The 27768-nt window shown below is 30.6% G+C and overlaps 1 protein-coding gene across 1 annotated transcript; it reads left to right on the forward strand.

The window, feature by feature from the left end:
- Positions 1-11852: 11852 nt before the first annotated feature.
- Positions 11853-26767, forward strand: LOC124372719 (neural-cadherin-like; the record flags this gene model as incomplete). The annotated part of the gene is given in 11 exon segments (XM_046831130.1): positions 11853-12033; positions 14845-15078; positions 16124-16296; positions 16530-16661; positions 16664-16681; positions 17285-17590; positions 20369-20642; positions 21138-21346; positions 22348-22665; positions 25509-25733; positions 26477-26767. Coding segments are annotated over 11 exon segments (2361 nt in total), but the record flags the coding sequence as incomplete, so codon positions are not given.
- Positions 26768-27768: the final 1001 nt, after the last annotated feature.

Raw genomic sequence — 27768 nt, forward strand, 5'->3', positions numbered from 1 at the left:
ATTGATGTTCAGTTTCAAAGCAAATGATGGTTTGTCACTAAAATGGCAAATTAAAGATATTTGTGATGAAAAATGGAGCAAAGATAAGAATGCAAAGATGGTTGAAGCTATTCAAAATTTAAAAAGACAAAATGAGCTGAATTCGAGAAGAAACCGATACAACCGAAATCACAGGCAATTAAAAATGTATGATGTAGTCTATTGTAGAATTACAAATCAGCGATATAAGCTAGATCTGAAATATGAAGGACCATTCAGAATAATTTCAATTATTAGCTCCAACTCATATGTGGTTCAAAATTTAAAAGAATTGAATGAATTCCGTAGAATACACTTGCAGGATGTGAAACCCACTGGGGAAAGAAGAATGCATATTTAAATATAACAAAAAACAATATAATTACCGAGGGGTAAATAATTTGAATTACAAAATAAAAAAAAGAACTGATTAAAAATTATGACGAATTAAATTAGTTGTAAGAATGAAGAAAAACTATATTGGATGTACGCTGTATGTATGTATGTTTGATTTGAGAAATTTCAGTGACAAGGAAGATTAAATTAAAATATATTGAACAATTGAGGAAATTCTACAGCCCTGTTAAATTGTAAATATTGACTTGAATTGTAATGTTGTAAAAATGTATTTTAAACTTGAAGAAACCTCAAGAGGAATAAAAAAGTTTATGATTTAGATAAAAGGGCACAGGTGAAGTAAACAGTTGCGATAACTACATGGTTTGGGAGAGAAGGAGTGTATTAAAACAATTCAGTATTTATTTTCTGAATAATGCACAAATCCGAAACTCATGGTCCGTAATTAATGTTATTAACATGTGTTATTTATGTTTGTATGTAAATTAATAACTAACACGAATGTTGGAATATTAATTTAAACTTGTTAGTTTGATAAAATTTATGCCAAGGAAGAGGGGAACAGAAGAAAAAAGACTGTTATTTCTATGATAAACAACGGTATAGGTAAAAATAATAAAATAAGAACTGACACCCCCGTCTGGGGATATGTTTTAATTCTATATGAAGCTGCGACAACCAGTGAATGGGCGAGCCAACACACACAGCCGTGCAGGGCAAAGGTTCCAAGGACGACCCAACTAATTACGGACCGGACCTGCAATAAACATCCCACAACAACAACCACCCACTACCTCGTTCTACCCATTGTGAAGGATTATCTGGATGGACTATCTTTATGGTAGGACTTAGAATTGTAAAAAGGTAGGTGGCAATTGGACTCTTAATATTTGCCATAGTTTAGGTCAAGGTTTCTATTGGGGAATTTAATTGTTAAGTTTTCAAAAAACAATCTGACAATGTATGGACTCTTTTAAAAAGAATTTATAATAATTAACGCTTGGTTAAAATAACTTGACAACTAGTATGCTGCCACTTCTTACAACTATTTATCAAAAATAAATTAAAACAAATATTATAAATAAAAAAAAGGGTTTTGTAGATTTGATGATGCATGTTAAGGCTAGGTGGAAATACAATTTCTAAAGGATGTGAGATAAATTTCTTAGATTTAAGTATTAAACTTGGCAGATACCAAGCGCTTTAAGGGGGGGTGTGTATACCAATTACATGGTATACTTTAAATAAAAATAAAAATGTAATAAATAAAATTTTATTTTAGAATTGTTAATGGGTAGGGAATAACAAAGTAAATTTATATTGTAATCCAGCGGCAGGCACAACGCGCTTGGAATCTGGTCTAGACCTGACTTGATGGCAGTGAATGCTAAACAATAGTTTACACTGGACTCTATCTTTGGTTAGGCGGCGAACCTGCGTTGAGAGTGATTCAAACAGGCCTGCAGGAACAGGAGCGTAGTCGGTGCAGGCCTAGAAAACACGCTCTGCTTCCATTCCGAGTTGAGAAGCGATAGAGTAAAGTCTTTAGTGCGAGTTTAAAAGTAGTGTCGGGCGTAGGATCCGTTGGTATAGATTATTTTAATACCGAACTCCAAGACCTTCACGACCAAAGAGCTAAGTACTTTTGACTGAATTATTAAATTTTTCTAAATTTGAAATTTGAAAATTTAAGAAGTGAATTAATTTGAAGTTGGAATTGAAATTTGAAATTAACGATCAAATTCTGTTGAGTGTGGACTAATATATATCTAAATTGTAAAGGAGTTATTTATTTAAAGTCAAACGTAAAAATTTAATTGAAATTATAGGGATTCTAGTTAAAATTAAGAGCTGCAGGTGCTGCACCATATCCTGTAGGAACTTGTGAAAAATTCCTGTTGAGAACTGTTTAGATTTGTTTGAGAATTTTATTTTAAAGAAGTTTATAATTTTTATTTTATTAGTTTTGAGAAGAAGCCTATTTATTTTATTTCATACAAATTTATTCAAGATTATTATTTTATTTTATATTTTATACACACGTATTTGGAGGACAGTGAGTCCATGTTAAATCGAAAGTGCCTTGCCTAAGGAAGTAGTAATTTTAAACTATTGTGCAAAACATTTCATTGGTGGAATACAAGGTTAATAATTGAAATTTGAATTGATTTAATAAACCTGAATATTTCTAAAAAGGTGCAGTTTTAATTTCCACCAGTATCTACTTAAATCTTATGAGTTCGAGACTATTTAAGGTCATCATAATAAAAACAAAAAATTTTGTATATTAACATTTAGTATATATATATATATATATATAAAACTTTTCATATATATATACATAAAATATATGTAAAGTTAAATTAATTAAACATGTGGTGTCTTCTCAAGCCATATGCCTGTATACTAAGTTTATTTATAGCGGCAAATGTGTTAGCTATGTATTTTATAATAACTCGTAATTATATATTATTTTTTAATATGGCGCATACGCCCAAAATATGCTAATAAAAACCAATATTATACATCATTATGGTATTCCAATGACTTTGCATTACTGATTTGTTCCATTTCAATAAAAGCAATAAACCCTGAAGTGGAACATTGCTGTCAAGGGCACATTTTCCATTAATGAAATGTCAAGCACTACTAATATAATTTATGGTAATTGCTAGACATTCCAATCTCTGATGCAATCTCACTAAACATTTACAGTTCGATTTGATGTTTAAGGTACAGTGATGGTACTGTGTGGGATAACTTAAGCAGAACATTTGGTATGAACACCATAGGTTTACACACAGTTCAATATGTTTTACAAGATTCTATGTAATTTCAGATAATACCTCTTAATAATACGTCTTACTTTCCTATCGAATCACTTAATGCATGTTTTTTGGAGCTCTTATATTTAATTTTATTGCTTTATTAGTGAGCACTTATTGCTTTATAGTAGAGTTCCACAATAATGGTTAAAGATAAATATTTTGCCTTAAGATAAATGTTCATATTTTCAATGTTGAAAATATGTTCTTTAATTTTCTTAGTGAACTAGAAGAAAATATCTTATCACGTACAACTTAAATATTACTAAACTAAACTATTCTCTTTTTATTTTTGTTTCACCCAGGTACTGAATTATACCACTGTATACATTATTAGTATCATATCCATTTTCACTACTTGGTAGATTTATGCTGCTACTGATTATTTACTAGACAAACTAAAACGTATTAATTCGTGCGCGTGCATTATTTTGTCTGCTCTCTGCAATGGACACGGGCTGGCTGCACTCCTTATTTTCCTCCCTCAGACTGTAACCTCGACCGAAGTAGCTCATTAAGCTATGTAAGTGTCCTTACTTCTATATTATTTTCAGCCACTGTAAACATGTCTTGTGATGAGATGACTAATATTGAGCAACACAAATATAAACATACAGAAATGTTTGAATATTAAAAGGCTTTAGAAGAGTGTCAAAATAATATCTTGTGTATTAAACTAATAATTTTTTAATACTTTTCCGATCGGCCCAGGTGCAATTACAACAATTAAACATTTGTACTTAATAGGATCATTAGTGACAGTCTTTTATTTTTCTATCTTATTAAACTCTGTGCAAAATAATGAGTTAAGATTTATTAATGTGGAAATCTCATTACCTCATGCTCACTTCGAACTTTTATACATTTACCTAGCTACACTACCTACGGAAAACAATCGGTGTGCACTAGCAGGACGCAACCTCATCGATCTAGTAGTTGCACATCACTAATGATAACTATATTGGAGTAAAAGGGATAATCTATAAGCATTTGTCTGCGCAGGATAACTGTGCGTGTCAGTAGAGCTTCCTTAATATTAAGATAATGTGATATGTGACTTTTTACACATCTTTCTCTTTTTAATTTAAAAGTAAAAAATGTATTTTTCAAGTGTTAATATAAATATTTATATTATTATTAATACTGTAAAATTATTCTTCAATTAATTGGTAACAAAAGAAACATTCAGGACATAGCTAATGTATTTGCTTCAAAGTGAAGGACATTAGTAATAGTGATTTAGGTGATTATTAGACAGTTGTTCTATTGTGATACAAATCAATAAATTGAACTTGTAGCGGTTAGAAATTGCTAGCTGAATAGAGAACATATCTAGCATGAAAAGGCTATCAAAAGCAAATTAGAACATTAGCTTATTTAACCAAATGTTGCTGACCACAGTCAGGAATGTAAACAGCACAAAACTAACAGTTAGCTCTCAAAACGTTAAGCGTTACACACTAAAAATATACCCTTGATGTTAGTTTTGTGACTTAGGAACTAAAAATGTAATAGATACAATAATGTAAACCTAATATTAAGAATCTAAGAAAAGATAGGTTTAGGAAAAAGTGTGGAAGTTATGGCTGTAGAGCTAAGTGATCTACGATATATTTTGTTATTTACGAATATTTTAACATGATACAGTGAGATTACCCGTAACATACTGTTTTTTATAAATCCTGAGACATGTGGCGCTTCTATTTATTGAATGGGATTAGTGGATTTGATTAAGAGCTTGACATAGGTACAAATAAAATTGAGCATTTAAACCTTGAGGTCTATAACAAAAGAGTTTACCATATCTTTTTTAAATATTTAACTATTAATTTAAGATAGAGATTGAAACAACGTATATATCAGTGTATATTATAAAATTAAGGGTAATATTACGGAAGTGTATTAATACTGTAATAATTAAATTTAGGCACCTATATAGTTAGTGGATTACATCCACCTAAATTACCTATGTTCTTTTGGAAAAAATACGCCACTGGGTTTATTTATAGGAAATACATTAGTATAATTAAATACAGTATTTTAATTCGAAAAATGTATCATAGTGTCGAAAATGTAAAAAACATCGTTTGAATGTATGGTTTCAATTATAAGAAAGTTAACATCTGAGTTATTTGACAGTACTAAACCCTGCTTATTTTAATATACAGTGTACATTTTTTAATATAAACATCAAAAGCATTAATGAGTATGTAAATAAAAAACATTTCTTTAGCTGTTGTCTTATTGTACGTTTCTTTGTTAGTCATGAACAACAATTTTGGGGTAGCCCGTTTGAAATCATACAGATATAATGAGGGAAGAACTTTGACAGCACCGCGATAATCAGTGGATCCGTAATGGTGGCTAATGAGCTCCACCTAGTCCTTGTCCATTCTGTTTTGAGATTAAAGTTCACTAGAGATTCTCTAAATCAGATATAAAGCAGATGACTTTATTCAATCTGAATAATATACGTCAACTTTAAAAAAAAAAAACAATAAAGCAGAATATCTTTAGGTTTATGCAATAAATATTTTGCCTTACTGGGTTCATAGTTAAGTCAGTTTTTTATCGTAATTAATTCAAAATGAGCTTTTTAACGCTTGTGAAATGAACTGCGTGCGTCTAAATACATCTATAATGTGTCAATAATTACACGATAAACAAACTAATTTCCGAAAGTTAACGTTTTATTAGTTTTTAATGTAAACCACATACATTTCTCCTGGAATTTTATTTCACTGACGAATATGATTGTTCACTATATGAAGATTTTGATATATGTAAAATATAAAATCTTCTGGTATCCATTATGTAGAGGATTCCTAAAGAAGATTCCGCCATCGAAAAGAAAACTACGACAGTGGAAACCTTTCATGAACAAAAAGATTCACCTTATGAAAAGTTTTCTATACCAAACTCTCCCACAACCACATACCATCATTGACAGTTGTCAATATTTCAATAAAAATTAAGGCAATTTATTAAAAACGTCTCTCTGTCACCCGTTAATATCTAATATTAATAAAAAAATACTTACCACCTCCAACATTTAAATTTATCTAATTTTTAACAGATTTTCATACCTTAAATAGCATTTAAAACCATTTAAGAACAATCCAAGTTTCAGTATTCAGATGTTTCATATTTTTGCCTTATATTTATCTAGAAAACAAGTTTGCAACTATACATGCACATATTTTTTCTTTAAACTTGTAAAGGAATAAATATTACTTTAGAAATCTGCAGAAATAAATTGATTCTGAATCAAGGTAATTAATTTGGTAAATTAACTCAGAGTATGTAAAAGGTGTTAAACATACAAAATTAAATCTGCTTAGTAATTACCTTTCTCCTACCATAATACACTTAAAACCAGCCAAAAGGACTTTAATATAAGGCATATTACTCGCATTTCAACATAGTAAAAAGAAAGATTATTATTCAGCATTTACAGTGTCTGTATACCGTTAGCTGGTACTGAAATACATGCATTACCTTTGTACAGATAGTTTTAAAATGTATAAAGCTAAAAAATATGATATAAAACAAACATTCCCACCTTATTTTAAATCCTACTTAACCATCACATTTGAACAGTAGTAAAAATAACACGTCTGACCACCTAACCATTGAAGTTGTTCGGAAATGTGTTTAGCGAATTCGACAAAAACTAGGTTATTTGCTTAAAGAATGCAAATTCATTTCAATCCTGGACTAGATAACACAAAATTGAACGTGATTGGACAAAAGAAGGATAGTAAGATTAGAAATTGAGGATAGCAAATTCTATACAAATCTGTCAGAATTGTGGCAATTTTAAATAGTCAACACAGAGCTCCCGACTAGTGGATTTTAATTGAAATTTAAAGTTTGCCTGTTATTTATTAAAATTAATAATTCCTGATTATTACAAGAAAAATAGATACCATGTCCTATGAAGTGAATTGATAAAAACACCTTCCGTTTTAAATATGACAGTATCTACCATGTTAACAAAATATATACTAAAACCGTGTTTAATATCATTTAAATTTATTTTATTTCCTTGGTTTTCTGTAAATAAGAATGATCCGAAAATATAGTTCATATTAAAGAAAAAGATAAAGGAAATATTCCAACACATTTAGGTAAAATTAGGAATGTGCTCGTCTACTTGACTGTTAATGAATTATAAATATCGTATCCAAGTTTCAAACTATGTAAAAAATTTGTCAACAAAAGACTTTTATCAAGGATCTAAACCTATATGAATAATATTATTATATAATATAGATTATTCTAACTTAGATCTCCGTCTTTTTCGCAACTGTGGGTAGAATAGTTTAAAATTTTTAATATGGAATGTTTTTCTAATAAACAAAAATAATGAAACCAAGAGGTTAATCTACTACAATCTAGTTCATAGGTAAAAGCTTTGTAATAAAAATATGGTTAACCATTATCAATATCAAGCTTGGTTTAACACTACTTAATCCATGCTCGCCCTATAAACTGTCTTTTAAACAGTGGCAACATTTGTCAAGAATCACCATTGTAACTCCCATAGTACGTTTTTAGTATCTTTCCTCCTGAGATACTTCCCTTTTGATACAAAAATACGTTCAGTATCTTAGTCTTTCAGATCAAGCAGATAACCCCATTATAATTTTACTAATATCTGTGCCAATATACAGCTTGACAAGCAGTCACTCCCATTACTGATTATACGTGTGTATTTTATGAATATATGTCTATTGAAATAAAATAGGTCTAAGATATTAAAATAATAATGTAAAATCACCATTCTATATATTTTGTGCGATGCAAGATAGTTCAATATAAAACTGCAGTGTCTCATTCATTTCCCGAATTCTGCCATCTTCCCTTCATACTGTTAATTACCAATATTAATGTAAAATCTATAGGCCTACCATATAAAATCATATTAAAAATCTTACATATGCGCTGTTGCTCTATTCAATGAGCGCATCGTGAAATAATGTGTTCTTTTGGCCTATTTTTAGTCACAAATGAATATGGCTTTTAGAGGAGTACCTTACACTAACTTTTGTTATCTTATTCACATAAGATGATAAAAGAAATATTCATATCATGGCACATTTTTAATCTGTGGAATATTTGTAAAACATATCATTCCAATGGTATCTATTTTGTTTATCGAATTATTTATTATGTACTCGTCCTTTATGGCATATTCCACCATGACATTAAAAATACACTATGGTTTTAGATTAAGTCTTCTGCATTATGAAGTTTTCACCACATTTACTATTGTATAAAGTTACCTTTTTGGAGATTAGATCTTATGTGTCCTATGTCGCTGAAAAACTACTTTGAGTATCGTATATACATGATGACAGCTTGAGTCAGGTTAGTAAAATTTTAATCTCATTATGACATTGTCATACAGATACCAAATAAGATTTTTTAATGCAACGGTGTATAGTGACTATGTACGTTTATCTAATAATCACATTGCTGTTTTAATCGTATCTTTATTTACTTGGTAAATTTGTTTTTGAATGATTCAAAATGCTTTGTATAACCACATCGCATTTACAAACTATAAAATTAAAGGTTAAATTTTGTACTTGTACTGGCTCATAGAATATAATTTAGATGTGTGAAACTGCCATAATTTGTAAATAATCATAGTAAAAATCGTACTCAGATAGCGTTAAAGTTACTACAGTTAAATTCTGTACGCCAAAGTAAACCAACAGAAAGTTTCAAGATTATCACTATTCACATCCATGAAAAATTTTTATCTTGAATATTTATAGTCGGCAAATAAACCATCGTCTTGATATAACGGCTGTTAAAAGTTTCGTAAGAGAAAAGTTATATCTTAGTTGTGTTATAATGGAACAAAAGAGACAGATTTAGTAACATTTTACTTGTATCTTATTAAAAAACCGTTCTTTGCAGATTGCTACTTTTATGGGCATTAATATGATAAAAACACAAATAAAATATAATAGAGGACCTTTACCGTTATAATTTCCTACAGATGCATAACTTACTATACCCTAGAAGGTATGAAACTACAGACTTCTATAATATATTACGGTGAATTGAAATTATTATTCAAATACAGTCACGTAAAGTTTGTAACTTATTGCAAATTGTTTGTTTTTACAAGGGTGCAAAATGTTACTCGTTTTGTAAACTAAGTAAACAGTAGCAGCTATCTGCGTGTTTTCCAGAATCCAATTGAAGTTTCGTATTTCGATTATAAAATTTTGGATTATAATGTTAGTAGATCTCAAAAGATCTGTTAACTTTAATAAAGCCACGGTTTCATCATCGACAAAACCTTAAGAGACAAGTCGCCGAACTGAGTTTTTAAAATCATATACCTTGAACTTAAAGAGGGTATCTAACTGGCGGACTTTTTTATTGGTTTACCTGTACGGTGGGACGAATTTAAGCAATGAAGCTGTTGCCACAAACACTTGGTAATGTCGAATTATCAGTCACTCTATTTTATTATCGAAAAGAGAAGCTAATAAAACTTAAAAATAGTTAAATGAACTAATGATTACACGTTGAGACCCGCTTATGTCAGATAAATGTTACAAAACTTTAAGGGAAACAATTTATTTTAGACTGGACCGATTTTCACAGCAGTCGAAGAGACTAACAATAATATAACATTTATATAAACCGAAAAACAAATTAAATTTAATCAGTAATTATCATTATGACCCACTTACGACAGCATATAAAAGATTTTGGGAAACCAATATTTATTATAGACTAGATTCATTTTCACAGAAGTCCAGGAGCCGAATAATAAAATACGATTTATTTTATTAAAAAAACTATTTTTTTACTCAAAATTTATAGTTATGTCACGCTTTTGCACAAGCAGATCATATTTTTGGGAAAAACAAAATGTTTTTAAACGAAATCGATTTTACAGCTACAAAATAATGAAAAATGAATTATTTATAAAAGCCAACAGTTATTTACCTTACTTGAAATTTATATGTATTACCCGCTCTTGGTCAGTAGTCCGAAATTTCGGGGAAAAAAATTTTTACTGTAGAGAGGACCGACTTTCTCAGCAGTCTAAGAGCCAAATAATAATATAAAGATTTATATGACTGGAAAACAATTATATTTATTAGCAATTTACTGTTATTGTGAAATTAATTTTTATATGCCTGACTAAACGTCACTAGCAGTGAAGATGATTAACTTTTAAACAAAATACTCAAAAGTAAATTAGAGTCTATGCATACAAAATATGCCAGAAAAGTCATGCAGTGTGAAAAATAGACTAATTATATGTCAGAGATATAGCCTTGAAAAGCGTTTTATAAATACGGACAACAGTATAGAATACGAACCTTAGATAGTACCTGAAGATGAAATCACAGATTTCGAAATGTACATCGTAAGAAAAATAAAAGTTTACAAAAAAGTGTTAAAAGGTTTATTTATATTGTGTTTTACATAAACTAATTACATCCTTCAAGCTCTTGTCTTATGGGAAATTATTTATTAGTTTAAACAAACTCTCCAATAGTATAATATTTTTATTTTTTTGATCCTTTTCGTACAGAAATTAGTATATTTATATGTGCTCTTAACAAAGGTTTACACGCAGGGCTTCAAACCACTGCTCTTTAAACTTAAAATAAAATCATTTTGATTCATCAATGGTTCATTAAGTCGGAATATATTTTAGAGGCCATCACTTTCAGGATTATTTATTATGCCGTTTAAAGCTATCCCTATGACGTACCTGTTAATGTAATAGCACACTCCGTGGTAAACCGTGGCTAACACGTAACAATATGTTCCAAACATAATCTGCTTTTATAACATTAACCGTTTACAAATTACTATGCAAAACTAATAAATTCTTATCGTATATTTCAGATGTCGTCCACTCATAAATAAACGTATTTCAATCAGATTCCTACTTTACTTTTATAATCTTTTTCTTCAGAGTGTGATGAATGGGATAGTAAAATAAAAGTTTATTTATAAAAAATATTAGCAGTAACTTTTAAATGTTCACATAGCTTATATTTATTGAAAGTTCAACTAATTAATTAAATAAAAACACTGATGGGCTGTCAGTTATTAAAAAATAATGTTTAAAAATCTTGCAATACAAAATATTATTGAATTGTCTGCTAAGGTTGCACGTGAAATATTTACTAACGAACATAAATTTTTCACAGGTGCGTGATATAGTTACGTGTACTATGAATGGCAAACATGTAGATAATTATGCTGTAACAACATTTTAAATCGTGTTAAAATTTACAAGGAAAGCATCCAGGCAGTGCATGAATATTAAACTGTAAAGTGTTATGATAGTATTCTATTTTAATTGGAATAACATCAGTCAATTTTGCGAGACTAAATGTTATATTAGCTTTTGACTAAGGAAATTAGTCACGAATATTTAGACTGGTTACATTTTCAGCCTTACTATACATTATACAATAATATAACAAGTTAAATTTAAAATTAAGTAGTTGGTTTATTATGGAAAAGATATTATTTATCAAATTTAACGTTATTTAAGGGTATAATTCTGTGCAATTTTCATGAAAATAAATTGTGAAGGCTTGAATGAGCTGTAAGATAAAATGTATATTTACTTACTTCCTCCTCCTCTGTTTCCAGCCTCTAGACCGTGACCTCCCTCATGGACGACCCCAGTGGAGGTTCACGGTGTTTGCCCAAGATGAAGGAGGTTTAGTGGGGTATGCAGATATCCACGTCAACTTGCAGAATGTCAGTGATAATGCTCCGATTTTCCTGCAGAGCCTCAGTACTACCAATTTGACGGAAAATGGAACAGCTGGTATTTGCCTACGTTGTTATAAAATCGCTATCCATATTTAACGAATATCGACATGTATTTCAAATGCAAACATAAAATGCATTCGTTACAACTCCAATATATTTTGCATAAATAACGGAGGTTAATCCCTTCATACATAATAAAATAATGAGATTTACTTAAAAAAAAAAAAAAAATTAAATGACGGTTTCTTCCTTCAACTGCGCCCTATAATTAGGTTAAATTTAAAAACGATACAGTCTTTATAGAAACAACCTAATTGTCCTAAAACTTTTTAAGAATCGCCAATCCATTATACATGAACTTCAATCGTACTTGTTTCCGGCTGTAACATATTTGTAGTGGCATTGAACAATACACTAGAACGGCCCAACATTCGTGACTTGAAATATTACGCAGGGGTTTTTTCTTTATGAACGTTGAAATTTGCACAACAAATCGTCTTTTTATGGCAGATCCGAGTGCAAAACCTAACGCTAGCTAAATTTGTATTCTGTACAATTATCCAAGATTTTCGTTAGAAAAAATATACCAAAGTTTGATGACATTACAAATACTTTCACATATATGTTAAAATTTAATGATTTAATTTTAGGTTTAAAGATATTTCCTAAGAGTCTATATATAGCAGTATTTTTGACCTAGTTCCTTCCCTTCACGAAAAATACCCGATCATTATTATATGTGAAATTTTACTACAACATTACATTCGTCATAACTTCGCTAATGAATGATCATCAGAAACAAATTTAGGAAGAAGAAAAACGAAAATTGTTTCGAACATTTACATTTTATTGGTATACCTAAACAGGGGGAAGAATTTAATCAACGAAACAGTAATCTTAAAGACTCTGTAATGTCGAATTATCATTCCCTCTAATTAATTATAGTAAACGGAAGTTTGTTTAACCCAAAAATAGTTCAATAAACTCGTGATTACTTGTCGTGACCCAATTATGTCCGCATAAAGGAAATTTAGGTATGAATACATTTATTTTGACAGGACTGATTTAGATATAATTCCAAGAGCCAAATTAAAAAAAAATATATTCAACCAAAACTATTTACTTTAGATAATTTTTATCTTTATTACCCGCTTTTAGCTGTAGTACTAAAATTTTAGACTTTCTAAATTACATTTATGCAGGACCAACTTTCACAGCAGTAAAATAGCCTAAAAATAAAAGAAATGTTTATTTATTAGAATAACAATTTTATTTACTCGAAGTGTAAAGTTATTACCTGCTTTTGTTTGCAAATTGGTAATTTAGTGCAATCTTATTTTAGATAACATAATATTTTATTATACAACAATCAATCATTAAAACAAAATAAATATGCATGTAAATCCTGCACATTCATAGTGAGAATGAAGCTAATTAAAATTTACACAAAATATAGCAAGCTAAGCAAAGCAATCAAACAAAATTAAGGTTCTAACTTTATTCAACAAATCTTGAAATTACTATTTATTGAAAATCAAAAATTTAACTCCTGGTCTATATTCGATAACCGCCCTCTAGATGGCGGCAGCCACAATCCTTGTAAACACCCCTCGCGGAGACTACGATAATCTGACCCGCTAGTATAACGGGCCTTTATTACGACCATGGCATTTAATATCCTTATTTATTATAGTTTGTACAATTAAAACGAAAAACAATGATACATTATTTACTGTTCTACTAAAAACATCTTACAATTACCAAGGTATCTTACTCTGAAGGCAATAAATGAGCCACAGAATAGAGAACGCGGAGAAAAACCTCTTAATTTGTAAGAAAATATGATTGGAAGTTTTATGATAAGTTATTTATAAAACTTTTACTATTTTTCTCAGTATATGGTAACAGAAACAAAACCGAAACTTATACCGATGAGATGACGTAAAACTATAACCACTCTTTAAACCTTTTAGTCATGTCCAGTTTACAAAATAAGTTTCCTAAGAAATTCTTTTCTTTTTCTAAACGTAACAGCTTTCAAGGAAATATTCAAGGAAACAATAATAAAAAAATTTATTTTACTTTCTACATTTAAATATATTACAAATTATAATGTTATTTATTTTGTAAAATCTTTTTTTATTTATTTAATATTATTTATTTTGTAAAATCTCTTTTTATTTATGAAGCGAGAGTTATACAGTATAACGGCGTAATATATTTTCTTTTGAAAACATCGATGAGTTTTGTTATGAAATAAATGTATTTTCAGCAACGTAAGTGATGACTTTGGTCGAATGGGTTAGTATCAAAACGGTAAATATAATAGAAAATGTATTTGAGATTATATTTTTACAATCCTTATATCATTAAACTAAATGTCAGATACATAAATATTGATTCCATATTCGTATCTGAATTACGTAAAGGAAGTAAAAGTAGCCAGTTTAAGAATATATACGGGGTTGACCGATCTGGGTTATGGTTTATTTACTGGGCTGACGGATTTTGTGTCAGCCTGAGAAACATACTATTATAAATATAAGACAGAATAAACACTTCATACAATTAGCAATTTTGAGACGCTTCATGCTAAACTCCACCTACCTAGAAAAATAAGTGCCTTTCTCAAAGGAAATTTTTTAATTGATATCAAATGAATGCAGGTTATATTTAGATAAAATTTAAGTTAATTTAATTCCATTTAAATAATAGGTCCTAGTGTATTATGATTAATGCTTCATAAAAACCGCTAGCCAAACATATTTAAGATGATTAAATAAACATATACATTACATTATATTATACATTAGGAACTATTTATACATTAATACATTACTAATTCATTCTTTTGTTTATGATCCAGGAATGGTCGTAGTGACGATGACTGCTACGGATCAAGATGATCCATTGGAAGGTGGCAATGCTCAGCTAGTCTACAACATCGAGAAGAATGTCTTAGACGAGCAGACGGGAACGCCAATATTCAGCATAGAACCTCACTCGGGCCTGATTAGGACTAATATTTGCTGCTTGGATCGGGAGAAGACACCAGATTACTCCCTTCAAGTGGTGGCTATGGACGGCGGAGGGTTAAAAAGTATCTTCTGTATATTAATTTATTATAATATATACTGTATATATATTCACAAGTTTTATGCTATAAATAATAAGGTTCCAAAGCACCTGCACATTTCAAACTACAATTCGAGCACAAAAACTTAAATTTACATAGCCAATGATTATTTGAAGACGCTAAGTTACGATGTGTATTTGTTTTTAAAATAAATTTCTGGTTGAACTTAATGCTTGAGTGTTATACCATGTTATAATAAAGTGCATGTACGTGTACAAAGACTATAAAAGTACACTTTTGGCAGAGTTCCTTGATCGTGGCCAAAATTTAATCTCTACATCGGCGTTGGAAATATACTTGACTTAAACCAGAAGTTCTCATAAACGGACATAGCTTAAGAAAAGCGTGAAAAGGCGCGGGAAACAACTAGTTGATATATATATATATATATATATATATATATATATATATATATATATATATATATATATATATAGATTTATATATTTAATAGGTTTATTATTCTATTTGAGTTCTTTTATCTTGTTAATATTTTTAGTTAGTTTAATAATTTATTTTTGTTGATATTTATGAATACAATATTGAATGTAAGGTCTGCAGAAGTACGATGAGACGTGCGGAAATGTATATATACATACATACATACATACATACATATATATATATATATACGTGTTTTTATTTTAAGCTAATACTTTATCTATTTAAGGTACTAAGTTAGATAAAATTATTTGTATTACGTTTCAATACGTTTAGTACTATGTAGCCTGAACTTTATAAACTTATAAACAGATTATAGTGGATTATTTTGGTCTTAGGCTATACAAACATTGATAAGTACGAGAGTTTCAGATTCAATAAACAGAATAATTTATTTAATTTGAATACCTAAGACTCCTTGTATTTTTACAAGAACATATTAAGTAAATTATTATGTTTTCTCGATTTTATTTCAATAGAAATGTACCGAGAACCGCTGGAAATAAAATATGTGGAAATCATCAGTACTATAATATTTATTAAGTTAAACCTCACAATCGGTTATTAGGTACAGGAACGGTGTCCATCATAGTATCAGATATCAACGATATGCCGCCCGCCTTCACCAAAGATGAGTGGGTAACGGAAGTCAGCGAATCAGAAGACGGCAGGATACCAGACCACGCCATCCTGACTGTTAATGTTATCGATCAAGATGAGACCAACGACTTCTATTACAAGGTCCGTCATAACAATGTTTCAATGTATTGATCTAACATCAAAGTGTACAAAAAATACCTGTGTAGGTTTCCAGACCACTAAGGTTGCAAATATGATTACGTTTCAATGGTATTTTATGTTAAATATTCCATAAAATATATTAGTTTTAGAACAGTTGGTTTTTTATATAGTGTATTGAAAACACTTATGAAAATAAAACATACGTTCCCACCGCTAATGTTAGATGACCTCAGGTGGTTGAAGGCAGTGGACTGGGCACAGACAAGTTCATGATGGTGCGCAATCCTGATGGTACAGGTTCTCTCAGGGTTACCAACCCCCTGGATTACGAGGACCAGTTGCAGAGTTCGGGCTTCCGGTTCAAAATATACAGGTGAATGACCAGGTGAATTGCCTCTCTGACTTTCATCGTGTTTCCACATAACTGTTTGTACTGTAAGGTTTTGATAATGTCTGAATTATTAGTTAAACATTACCTAGTAATTTGTTTTATACTTATTAAAAACATATTTGTGGTTTTGATAAAGTATAATGACGTTACAAATTACCTACGCAGTTCTCAGTAAAGAGGTTTGCATGATAAGCAAATAATTTAGGCTTTTTGTATAACATATATTTCTAATGTTATCTTTAAGACTTAGTTGATATATGATAAAAATGGATTTCTTATGTCCATCTAAGTAAAACCTATTATGCCAAATTTAAATATGTATAAGGTAACCATAATATTAGAGAAGTAAATTAGTAAATAAAAATATGCTCTATAACATTTATTTTCTACCCGTAAGGTTAATTTCATTGCGACATTTATTTTTATACATAGAATAAAGTGCTCTGCATTAAAACCCTATAGCAACAATGACAATCTAATTTATTGCTCATAACTCGACAATTTATCCGTTACCCATAGAATATTAATAAACATTATACACTTTATGGCTAATATATGACTAATATGAAGTTCATTGAGAAACATTAACTGGTCTAGGGACCGAACAGCACGGAAGATAAGAACCACGTGGCTAGCTCCTGGGTGGTTGTGAGGCTCCGTGACACTAACGATAATAGTCCACGTTTCGACAAGACGAGCTCGACTGTCTCACTTCAGGAGGACGTGGAGGTGGGCACCCTGGTTGATACCTTCCTTGCTAGAGACCCGGACCAAGGAGGGCAGGGGAGAGTGACCTACAGCATTCATCGCGAGAGCGACAGGAGGCGACACTTCCACGTCAGTGAGGACGGTAGAATCACCGTGCAGAGGCCGCTTGACAGGGAGAGAAGTGCTATTCATAAGGTAAATACTGTGTTGTTTCTACTAAAATATCTTATTATTATAGCTAAAGTGAGAGATAATGTGAAACGCAGACATGACAAACAATGGTTATAATTACACTTTGATGTTCGCGCGGGGTAAATTTCCTGACGACAGAAATGGTGAACATACCATAGTTGAAAAGCGGTTTAGGGTTAGAATAGGATTCTTTGATATCATGAGGAATTGAGTGAAGATTAGCATCATAAATGCGAGGGTATTAAATTTTCCGGAATTTAATTAGCAGAAGAGAGAGTGTTCGAGGGTTCAATTTTGAAACTCATTATCTTCTATAGGCGTGGGCCGAGAGTGTTCAAGCTTTTTATCTACCTGTGATAAAGCTTATCCAACAAATGTGCAGAAATTAGAGGTTAGTTTGCAGTAATTTCGCACTGCAGTACTTTAAGACTAGAGGACCTTAAACGAAATAAAAAAAACATTGGCTTGACAGGTCTATCATACATAGTAGTGTGGTCTAGTACGTGATTCATATGCAGGGTAGTGAAGAGTCTAGATTTAAGATAACTTTCAGGCAATGATTTATACACTATTAAGTAGGAAGGAGCAGTTTTATTTATAGAATTCAGTGTATTAAGCAGCTGCTCTGTTAAGAGAGTCTAAAGATATTGCCCTTATCAGCTGGATAGTGCCTAAATTTGTGACAATGCTTAAACTAGAGTTCCGGCGGATAATTTAAAAAGTTTATGAACGATACACGTTTTATTAGATGTCCGTCAGTGTATATTAGGTGTAACTTCCGAATTTTAATATTACAACAGAATATAACAGTCAGCTCATGCTGATTCATGGAGTTTTCTTAGCATTATCTTTATGAACACTGATTCCCCTCAATCCTTGGACGTATAAATCATTCGTATTGTCATTTCCTAAGAGAGAATTGCTCCATCAAAGTATCCTCATCTTTTGGAGACTTCCCCATCGTAAGTCATAAATGTTTGAAGTGGAACATGAGTGAGTTGCGGGTGCGAGACTTCATTCTTTGACACAAACTAGCTGTCTTAAGTAATTCACCCCTAAATACAGTCAGTTGACGTACGGCAAGTCACGAATTTAAAATATCGTAGCACGGTCGCCAATATTTAGAACAGTAAAATACAAAACAATAAAAAACAATGAAACAAAATAATAAGGCGGCTATATAAACCTGGCCAGTATACATGTAATAAGCAATTGTAATACCTACAAAAATTATTATATTCAACATACGCTGAAGAGATGAGTTTGCCTAGTGCTGAGGTGTGAAATTTAAGAACGATAAATCTAATAATATCTAATTATTAAGGTTATACAAAATTATAAACAATATTGCCAAACCATTCTTTTAATTCGAATTTTTTTTATATATACTATTAGTCTTGCTTGGGTGATTGTTCTCCAAAAATATATTTCTTTATTAACATATGTATAGTAAACCAACCGGGTCAGACTACAGGCGCAGTTAAATGTTTACAGTTATTTTAGGAATAACTACTTAACTTTGATTATAGCAGCACCCAATTTAAGCTGTCATGTTATGAACTTAACTTTCTCAAATATATGAACGGTCATTTTTACATGAAGATATTTGTCGATTGCGGTTGATGAGAAACTAAACTCCGAAGGTCAACGTGTAATCAGCTTCTGCATCGGTAAGCCTTCTGCTCTTGTGAGCTTATGGAGGCTTTCCCTTGTCTGTCATACATGTTACTGTGACGGACTTAAACTGTACAACAGACCGGTACCTTATCGGAACTTTAATTCCACAACAGCTCTCTCAAAGCTTTGTGTGATGTTCAATATGTATACGTAGTGTTCGATAAATATTTATAGATGCAATATTATAGTTATATAGAAGGAGTATATCTTTTACTATACTATAAACAAAAGCTTTCTAGCCAGTTATTTGTGGAATATTTGTAAATTATATACAGAACTAAAATTTTATTTAAAAAAGGGAAGGAGAATTATCTTATACCCGGTTATAGCCGCCTGGTTACCTTGATTTTTAAATTATTGATATGATGTTACAACATTTCTTAAATTAAAAATTAGTACTTTTGTTGGAAATTGGAACTAAACGGCTGAAACAATTTTGTTGTAAAATTTTATTGTTGTTTAATCATATGAGCTTATAATGGTTTCTTATAATTTTTACAGTAAAACGTCAAATTTACGGTTAGTAATTCTGACTAATAATATAGTGATATAATTTGGCAATATAATGTTTGGAACAGAACCTCCAGGCTAGTTAATACATTATTTTTATTTTCGTGCAATCAATGTTAAATTGAATGATATACTGACTTTGTGCTGTACAACTTCATAAAAATATCCATTTAAATTTTACATATTTCGTATTACATAATATAAAGGTTAAATTTTATAAAACGTATTTTTAAATGCTAAAATATTTTTTAGTGGAATATAATTTATATTTATATATTTTATGATACCTTAGTTATTGTGTCTGTAAATATTGTTACTGCTATTATCATACAAAATGTAAAATATCATTCTGGAAGGTCAAAAATTTAGATGAATTCTACATATCGGTTTTATGATACACAGAAAAAATTTTTAAGAGGCAACAAATTATATACTATCAACGTTACATTCTAGTGTTATGCTTCTGTCTGAAAATCATGAAAATCAATACAACCGATACATAAATACTTTATAAATTAGCCTCAAATTTTACTATTGGAGTGGCCACCTATTAAATTTAATAGATATGGATTTATAAAACATATACTTTTTCAGATTCTTATCACGGCTTCGGGAGATGGAGACCCACCGCGGACTACGACAGCCACTCTGACCGTGAACGTTTTAGACGTAAATGACAATGCTCCCCGTCTGCTCGTAGAATATCGTCCCATCCTCCTGGAGAACACAGCGCCTCGCACACTGCTGGAGTTATTCGCACAAGATATGGATGACCATGCCAAAGAGAACGGACCGCCCTATACATTTCACTTGGACCCTGCCGCTAACCATTCCCTGAACCGGCTCTTCTCTGTCGATACTAATCCGAGTTAGTCATGAAATTGGCTGTTATGAGTGAATTAATATTACATGTAGTGCATGATATAAACCAATGAAATAAATTGTGTCAATTAGCCGTTACACAATTTTTATTCTATGAAAAATAACTCTGTATCGTCAACTTGTAATTGCTGTACATTTATGTTCAAAGCCCAGGTATTTAAATGTTATTATGTTATGTTCTAAGTATACCATTTGAACAATTTGTTAAAAAATATTACTTTGATTACCTTTTTTAAAGTTTGTTTGTTAAAGGCCTTAATACATAATTAACTGTTAAAGGCATTCTTACATACATTCTACGTTTATTAATTTTGCTTCTCGTCTTTTTTTCGAAGACAGAAGTTTTCTTCAAGATAGTTTTCTAATAATAGAGGACCACGTGCATGCTGTTATACCTATATAAAATAATTACATGAAAGTATTAGCAAAATTATTATTTTAAATTATTATAATTTATAAATTAGTTTTCCACAAATTTCAGGAGGAGACAATGGCCATGGCGTGGCAATTGTGTCATCTCTTGTCAGTTTTGATCGTGAACGCCACAAAGAGTACCATTTACCCATCACCATACAGGACTCCGGAGATCCGTTAATGATAGGCACATCTACTCTCACTGTCGTCATCGGTGATGTGAATGACAACAGAATGGTTGCTGGGACTACGGACATTCTTGTATATAAGTTAAAAGTGAGTAGGCCATTATACATTATTGTATATCAATTATATTATTGCATAACATTGAGCATTAGACCTTTGCCATCGGAATTAAGATTATATGATTGCCCTCTGAGATCTCCGGATCACTATGGCTGTTCTCTTCATCAGGTCACCGATTTAAGACCACGTTCTGGCCCTCAGCTAAGTTGGCTACAACTTGAGGCCCTCACTGATTTACATTTCAGTTTGTTAGGCTACTACTTGCAGCCCACAGAAAGTCGCTCATAAATAAGGTTTTATGTGAATATCGCTATAGCCGCAGTTGCTATAGCGTATGTTATAATTTAGTTTAAATATTTTAGTGCAATTAGTGGAGACGGAGCTCAAACTATTGGAATGAGTTTGTATTCTGTTAGTACTAAAGACCTACTTGAGTTTTACTATGAAAAAACTAACACTAAAACTACTTTAAAACAAATCGACCTGTAACTTAAATTTCACCCAAATAAAAAATATAAAAGACCAATACCAACGTTTCAACATTGAATATTAAAAAGTTTATTATTGATAGATCATTTAACTTAAATCACAGTTAAAGATCCAAAGATAAAATAATGGCAATTTTATCTGAGTTAATAAAAAGTGCGTGGTTACAAAAACGCCGAATATTCTCACAGACCTCAGCCATTCACTGTTATAGCTTGGCCAGCTGAGAAAACTACAGTCTGGGACTCTAGTAAAGCTGCGCCAGATTTAGGTTTCAGCCGAATTAGCGGCCTCTGAGTATATCAACATATCGTTTTGTTTAGGTTAGATCTGTTCGTAGCATTTAGTTCAAACATTTTACATGTTTGCATATATTTCAGTGAAATCGACAAAGTAGTTTAGTGATATTATGATATAAGAGAAATTATTAGTATTTCCATTAAATTAAATAAGCTTATGGTGGTTTACGTTTATTAACACATAAATAATAACTATTATTTATTACACTTTTATAACAATTATTTTCTAAATAAACTGAATTCAAGGGAAGCATAGAAGACATGGAAGTGGGCCGAATGTACGTAGAGGATAAGGATGATTGGGACCTGCCAGACAAGAGTTTCTACTGGGAGTCGAGCCCGTCTCCACAGTTCCACTTGGACCAGGAGACTGGGACCCTCAGGATATCCGGTGATACAGCGGAGGGGGATTACCGGCTGAGGGTCAGGGTGCGGGACTCCAGACAGTCTTTGGACACAGTCGTTTCCTCAGTCACTGTCATGGTGAGACAGATTACAATGGCAGACTGGTACCATTCAGAGGTCGTCACCTTCCAGGGAGTCACGGACCGAGATTTCATTGTGGTGAGGCGATACATTATTATTTGTAATACATAAATATAATAACTGTAATGTACATAAAAATTTAGAACAACAATGTTTACGTACAATACTTAAATAGTAGTGCAATACGTAAATAGTAGAAGTTCCTTATTGAAAAATAAAACTAATAGGTATAATAGTACTATCATTTTATTATTCAAATACTGTGTTATAGCATCTCCTAAGTTATAGCATCAAGCTTAATCGAAGCAATTGCGAGTGTCTTCAAAGGGATAAAGTAATGTTAAACGATGTTGTAACGAAGTATTAAACGGACTAATATGTGCCATCGTTTTATCCAACAAGAAAAGAGCTTTATGAATTATGGTTTGAAATTAATCCTCTTCTTTATTTGTCAATAAAAACTAAATGCTTAAGGTGAAATAAAATGTCAAAAAATATATATAATAAATGTATGATCATTTAGCTGTCCCTGTTAAATTACTTATGCATGTATATCACGTCAAGACTAATCCAACTACGTCACTCCAGAAATAAGGATAAATAACACGTACTGCACACAACATATTAGGTGAGAGACTGTACGAAAATCATTCTAATTACTCTATACACGTCATATAAAACAAACATTAATGTTATGCAATGATTGCGAGGAGGGATAACAAACAGATGCATTCGGCCTTACGTTTTTATTGTTAATATATTTTAATCTTCACGATGTTGCCTATTCAGATTTATCAGCCATTGCAACATTGCATATTCATGTATTTAAATAAATTTAATAAACCTCTTCACATAAATTATAATTTTGATTGCAAAAGTTCTTGATTTATTGTATAGTTATGCTTTGTACAGAACGAATTAATAGATATCATAATTTTAATATTCCTAATATTGAAACTCACATGATTACATATATTAAATCTATTTTATTAAAAAAATACAGGATAGTATATTCCATGTATTTAAACGATCCTTCTGTAGCTTTATGAAGATTATTCCATTCACACTCGTTCAAGGTGTCACTGAGGTAAAGGATAATAGGATTTACCGAATAAAGCTAGTGTATTATATGGAACATGATAAACCAATCTCAGCCTTTAAGGGCTTTTAAACTCTTACATGTTCACAGTTTCTAGATAATCATTTTATGTTTTTACGTATAACACCTTGCCTCTTTATATAGGATTTGACCCAATAATAAATGTGACAAAAAGCTTATAACAGATTTAATAGTTAATGTTTTGTTGATTAAGTTGTATACATTTAAGTTGTAAATGTTTTAAACGTCTAAAATTTTCAATTACACATGTGAGTTGTTAATATAGGATTTTGATACATATTGATCAGGGTAACAAGGCAAACTCAGCTGTGCCATCGGAAATCACGTATAATTTGTTTTTAAACCGAAATTTTCAGATATACGCCAAACCTTATATAATAATAAGTCTAACCTTTGATTGTCTCACCATGAACACTGATAAATATGTGACTCATTTTATGCCTATTTTAGTTTAATAAATATCGCAGGGGACCATTATATTACATCATTAGTGCTTTTACAAAGTACTTTACGGACTTTTGTTTAAAAAAATTGCTTGTGAAATTTAAGGTAACAGTTTTAGGAGTATAACAATAATTTAACTATCCCAAAAAGCATTCTTTCAATAATATATCCAATATTTTTACAAAACTATTAGTTACATAACAAACCAAAACTAGTACACTATTTTCTTACATGTAAATCAACAAAACTACCATTTTAAATATACTATAATTAATATTTCCAATAATAAACAAAATGCACATAAATGTTTATTCTTTAAAATAATTACGTCACAGAAGGATAAACGCGGTCAAGTTCTGAATCCATTTAACATATAGCTGCTGATGATTAACAAATAATTTAACTAAAAACCCGCAGTTACTTAAAACTATAAAATACGTTCAACTAGGAAACTAGGTAATTCTAGCCTTTGTTAACAATCAAATAAGAGGAAATAATAAACACAAATTAATAAAATGAAATGTATTTAAACGTTTATTTAAAAAAATTTATCGACGCGTTCAAATTCGGTTCACAATTTTCTACCTATTTTGTAAAAATATACACACGTTTAAAATTTTTAATGTAATTTTTAGACATATTATTTGTTAATTTTTTTTCTAAAAAGTCTAATAATTTAGTAAACAATGTTCAGCATTCAAAAGTAAAAAGTGTTAGTTGTTAATATTTAAAATTAATTAAATTTACAATATGTAAAGATATAGTTATATCATAATTTAAAGCCTAATAACCTAAGTAAAATAGATAATAATAAGTTTATAATGTGTATAGTATTCAAAAAAATAGTATTCCTGGGTTATATGATTGAATTTTAAAGACACTTTTAATTCATTTTTAGAATCTCAACTTTTTGGTTTGGAGGGTATTTTTTAGGTTTCCAGTGCTTATTTACGAGGATAATAGTTTTAGTAAATTTACGGAATATTAAAATAAAATATAATATAAATGTACTGAGTTAAAATTAATATTATATAAATAACTTTTTACATTTCAGAAAATCGTTCATTAGATTCACATTAGTTGTAAGATTCCTGTATAATTTAAAAGACACCATAGTTTTGTTTTATACATAAAGGCAACCTGTAATAGTCAATATAGCCAATATTTATTTTTGTATTAACTAGTTCATGTGTGACTCGAGAATCAAAATATATCATTCCAAAATATGTGTTTACTTCAAAAATATTTTACTAGAAAAACATTTATTTGAAAACTGTTTAGAAATATATTTTTTTAATAAATAACTGTTTAAAGATACAAAAATGAAAATTTTTTAAATCTTGTTATTGATTTTCAGAAAGGAAATTCCACCGTAAGCAGGCTGGAAACATTCAGAGAGGTAGTCGGACAGTTACTAGAGACAGATACAGATAACGTGTTAGTGTTCAATGTACAGCCCAGCCCTGGGGACAGTAGTAGAGGCGGCAAGCTATACACCGGAGTCCGCTTCTGTGTCAAGGAACACTCAGAATACTTTAAGCCTGTCAGACTACTCGGGGAAATGTTGTTGAACAGAAACACAGTGAGTCGTTTAAATTTAAATTAACATATATCATACTCGTATATGTAACAAATATAAAATATCATGTACTTTTTAATAGTTTGGATGTTTATGAGTTGAGAAGAGTATACGATATCTTTTAGTACATTTGAAGAAATCACAGTAAATAATTTCATACTTATTTATCTTATCAATTTTAAGTAATTTCGTAACAAATAATTGGTGTGTTTAGTTTACATTGAAGGATAAGTTCTCACCTACAATAATGCAGCATGTCGTTCTTATATAATCTGTATTACATTAGCAGATTCTAAGAACACTCTGTATCAAAATAAATTCAGAAATCATCATGAAAAAAATCAATCATCATGTAAGGATCAATGTAAGAAAGGGCCATGAGGCCCTAATTTTTCGCCTCAAATGCAGAAATATTTCATTTCATGAAATTTGTCATAAATAAATTCCTTATTACTAATAACACGCACTAGTTTATACTTAAACTTTTATTGAAAACATACTTTATCTATTTCATGATTTAATATAAATGATAAACCACAAACAATATGTGAAATCATTTTCTAAAAATTGTATAACCCATTAATACGTCTTCTTTAATCTCTAGTTTCAAAATAAAATTTGGTTTATATATTTTTATGTTATAAATGAACATGTTTGAATTATTATGTATAATTTTATAAAATTTCGGTTTTAAAATGCGACATTTATGTACGGCAGTGTTATTCACGTAGACGTTTTTTTATTAGATTGTTTTAGAGTGTATTAGCGCACTTTCTGCGAACATATTTTCTATCGGAGAGGAGCAATGTCAAGACCAGGAGCTGTGTGAAGGAGACAGTGGATGTAGAACAAGGAGGAATATCCTGCCAGCTCTGCACATAGTGAATGGTAACACCACCGTCCTGGCGGGTCCAAGGGTTGAGGAGACGGCCGAGTGTGTTTGTGACGCCAGGGACTTCAGTGTCCCGGAGAGCTGCAGTTCGCACTCTTGTCTAAACGGCGGCACGTGCTACGATACGAGGCAAGGGCCGAGGTAAGGCTCAAGCATGTGGATTATTGTGTTAAAAATAATGAAAGTTGTATAAAATACAATTTAAATTATCATTCGCTTAATATTAAATACGCTTAGAGAAAAAATCGAATATTAATAAGATAAACAATTTAATTAATCTAATAAATTTAAGAAATATGTAATTACAAAGCAAAATAAAATGAAGTTCACAATTCCTTACATAAGTGACCGAGTTATTCAAAAATAAATACATAATGGCTTTATTCAGCAAGCGTTCTTCAAAATTACATGCTGATGTACAAAACAAATTTCATACCAAAAGGATAAATAATCATCATTGTAAAACTAAATTAAATTATATAAAAATATTTTTAAATGAGTTCCAAACGAACGGTAGTTAAGGCTCTCCAAAGCAGGTGGCAAAACAGTGTATATCTCCTGTCAAAAGTATCTAAAAGCTTTATTGCCAATTTCTAGACTGACCCTTGGCAAATTAACTATGCCATCCTATCGAGTACAGCGAGTTTTTCATGTCTAAAAATAAGCTAATGCCCTACTAACGTTCAACCGCTCTTATAGGCGATTGACATTTTATCAGTTACAGAGAGTCTGAGCTCATACTAGATGCTATTAACTATATGAATTTTAATATCAGAAAAGTGATAATTACAATTAAACCTGAGGGGAGCTTAATCTTTTTAGCGTTTTTGTTGTGTGATTATAAATATTGATTCAATAGTTTGATAGCTTAGTGGGAGGTTTACTGTTGTTAAAGTTTGCAAACTATAATAATTCAGGCGTTGATAATTTATAGCATAAAACAACGTAATTTATTACTATATAACTGGTAAAAGTACATCGTCTTTCCTGCCCAGTGTTAAAAAAATTGGCCAATACTATATTGTCTGATGTTTTTTAATATTCCCACTCTTCGGTTGAAAAATTAATAATATGCTGTAATGAAAATAAAATTCTCACCGACCTCCCTCGCAAAAAAATATGTAAACGAAATGAAAGTCAATGATT

This window comes from Homalodisca vitripennis, unplaced genomic scaffold (genome assembly GCF_021130785.1).
Source record: "Homalodisca vitripennis isolate AUS2020 unplaced genomic scaffold, UT_GWSS_2.1 ScUCBcl_3880;HRSCAF=9674, whole genome shotgun sequence".
In the NCBI taxonomy this organism is placed as follows: domain Eukaryota; kingdom Metazoa; phylum Arthropoda; class Insecta; order Hemiptera; family Cicadellidae; genus Homalodisca; species Homalodisca vitripennis.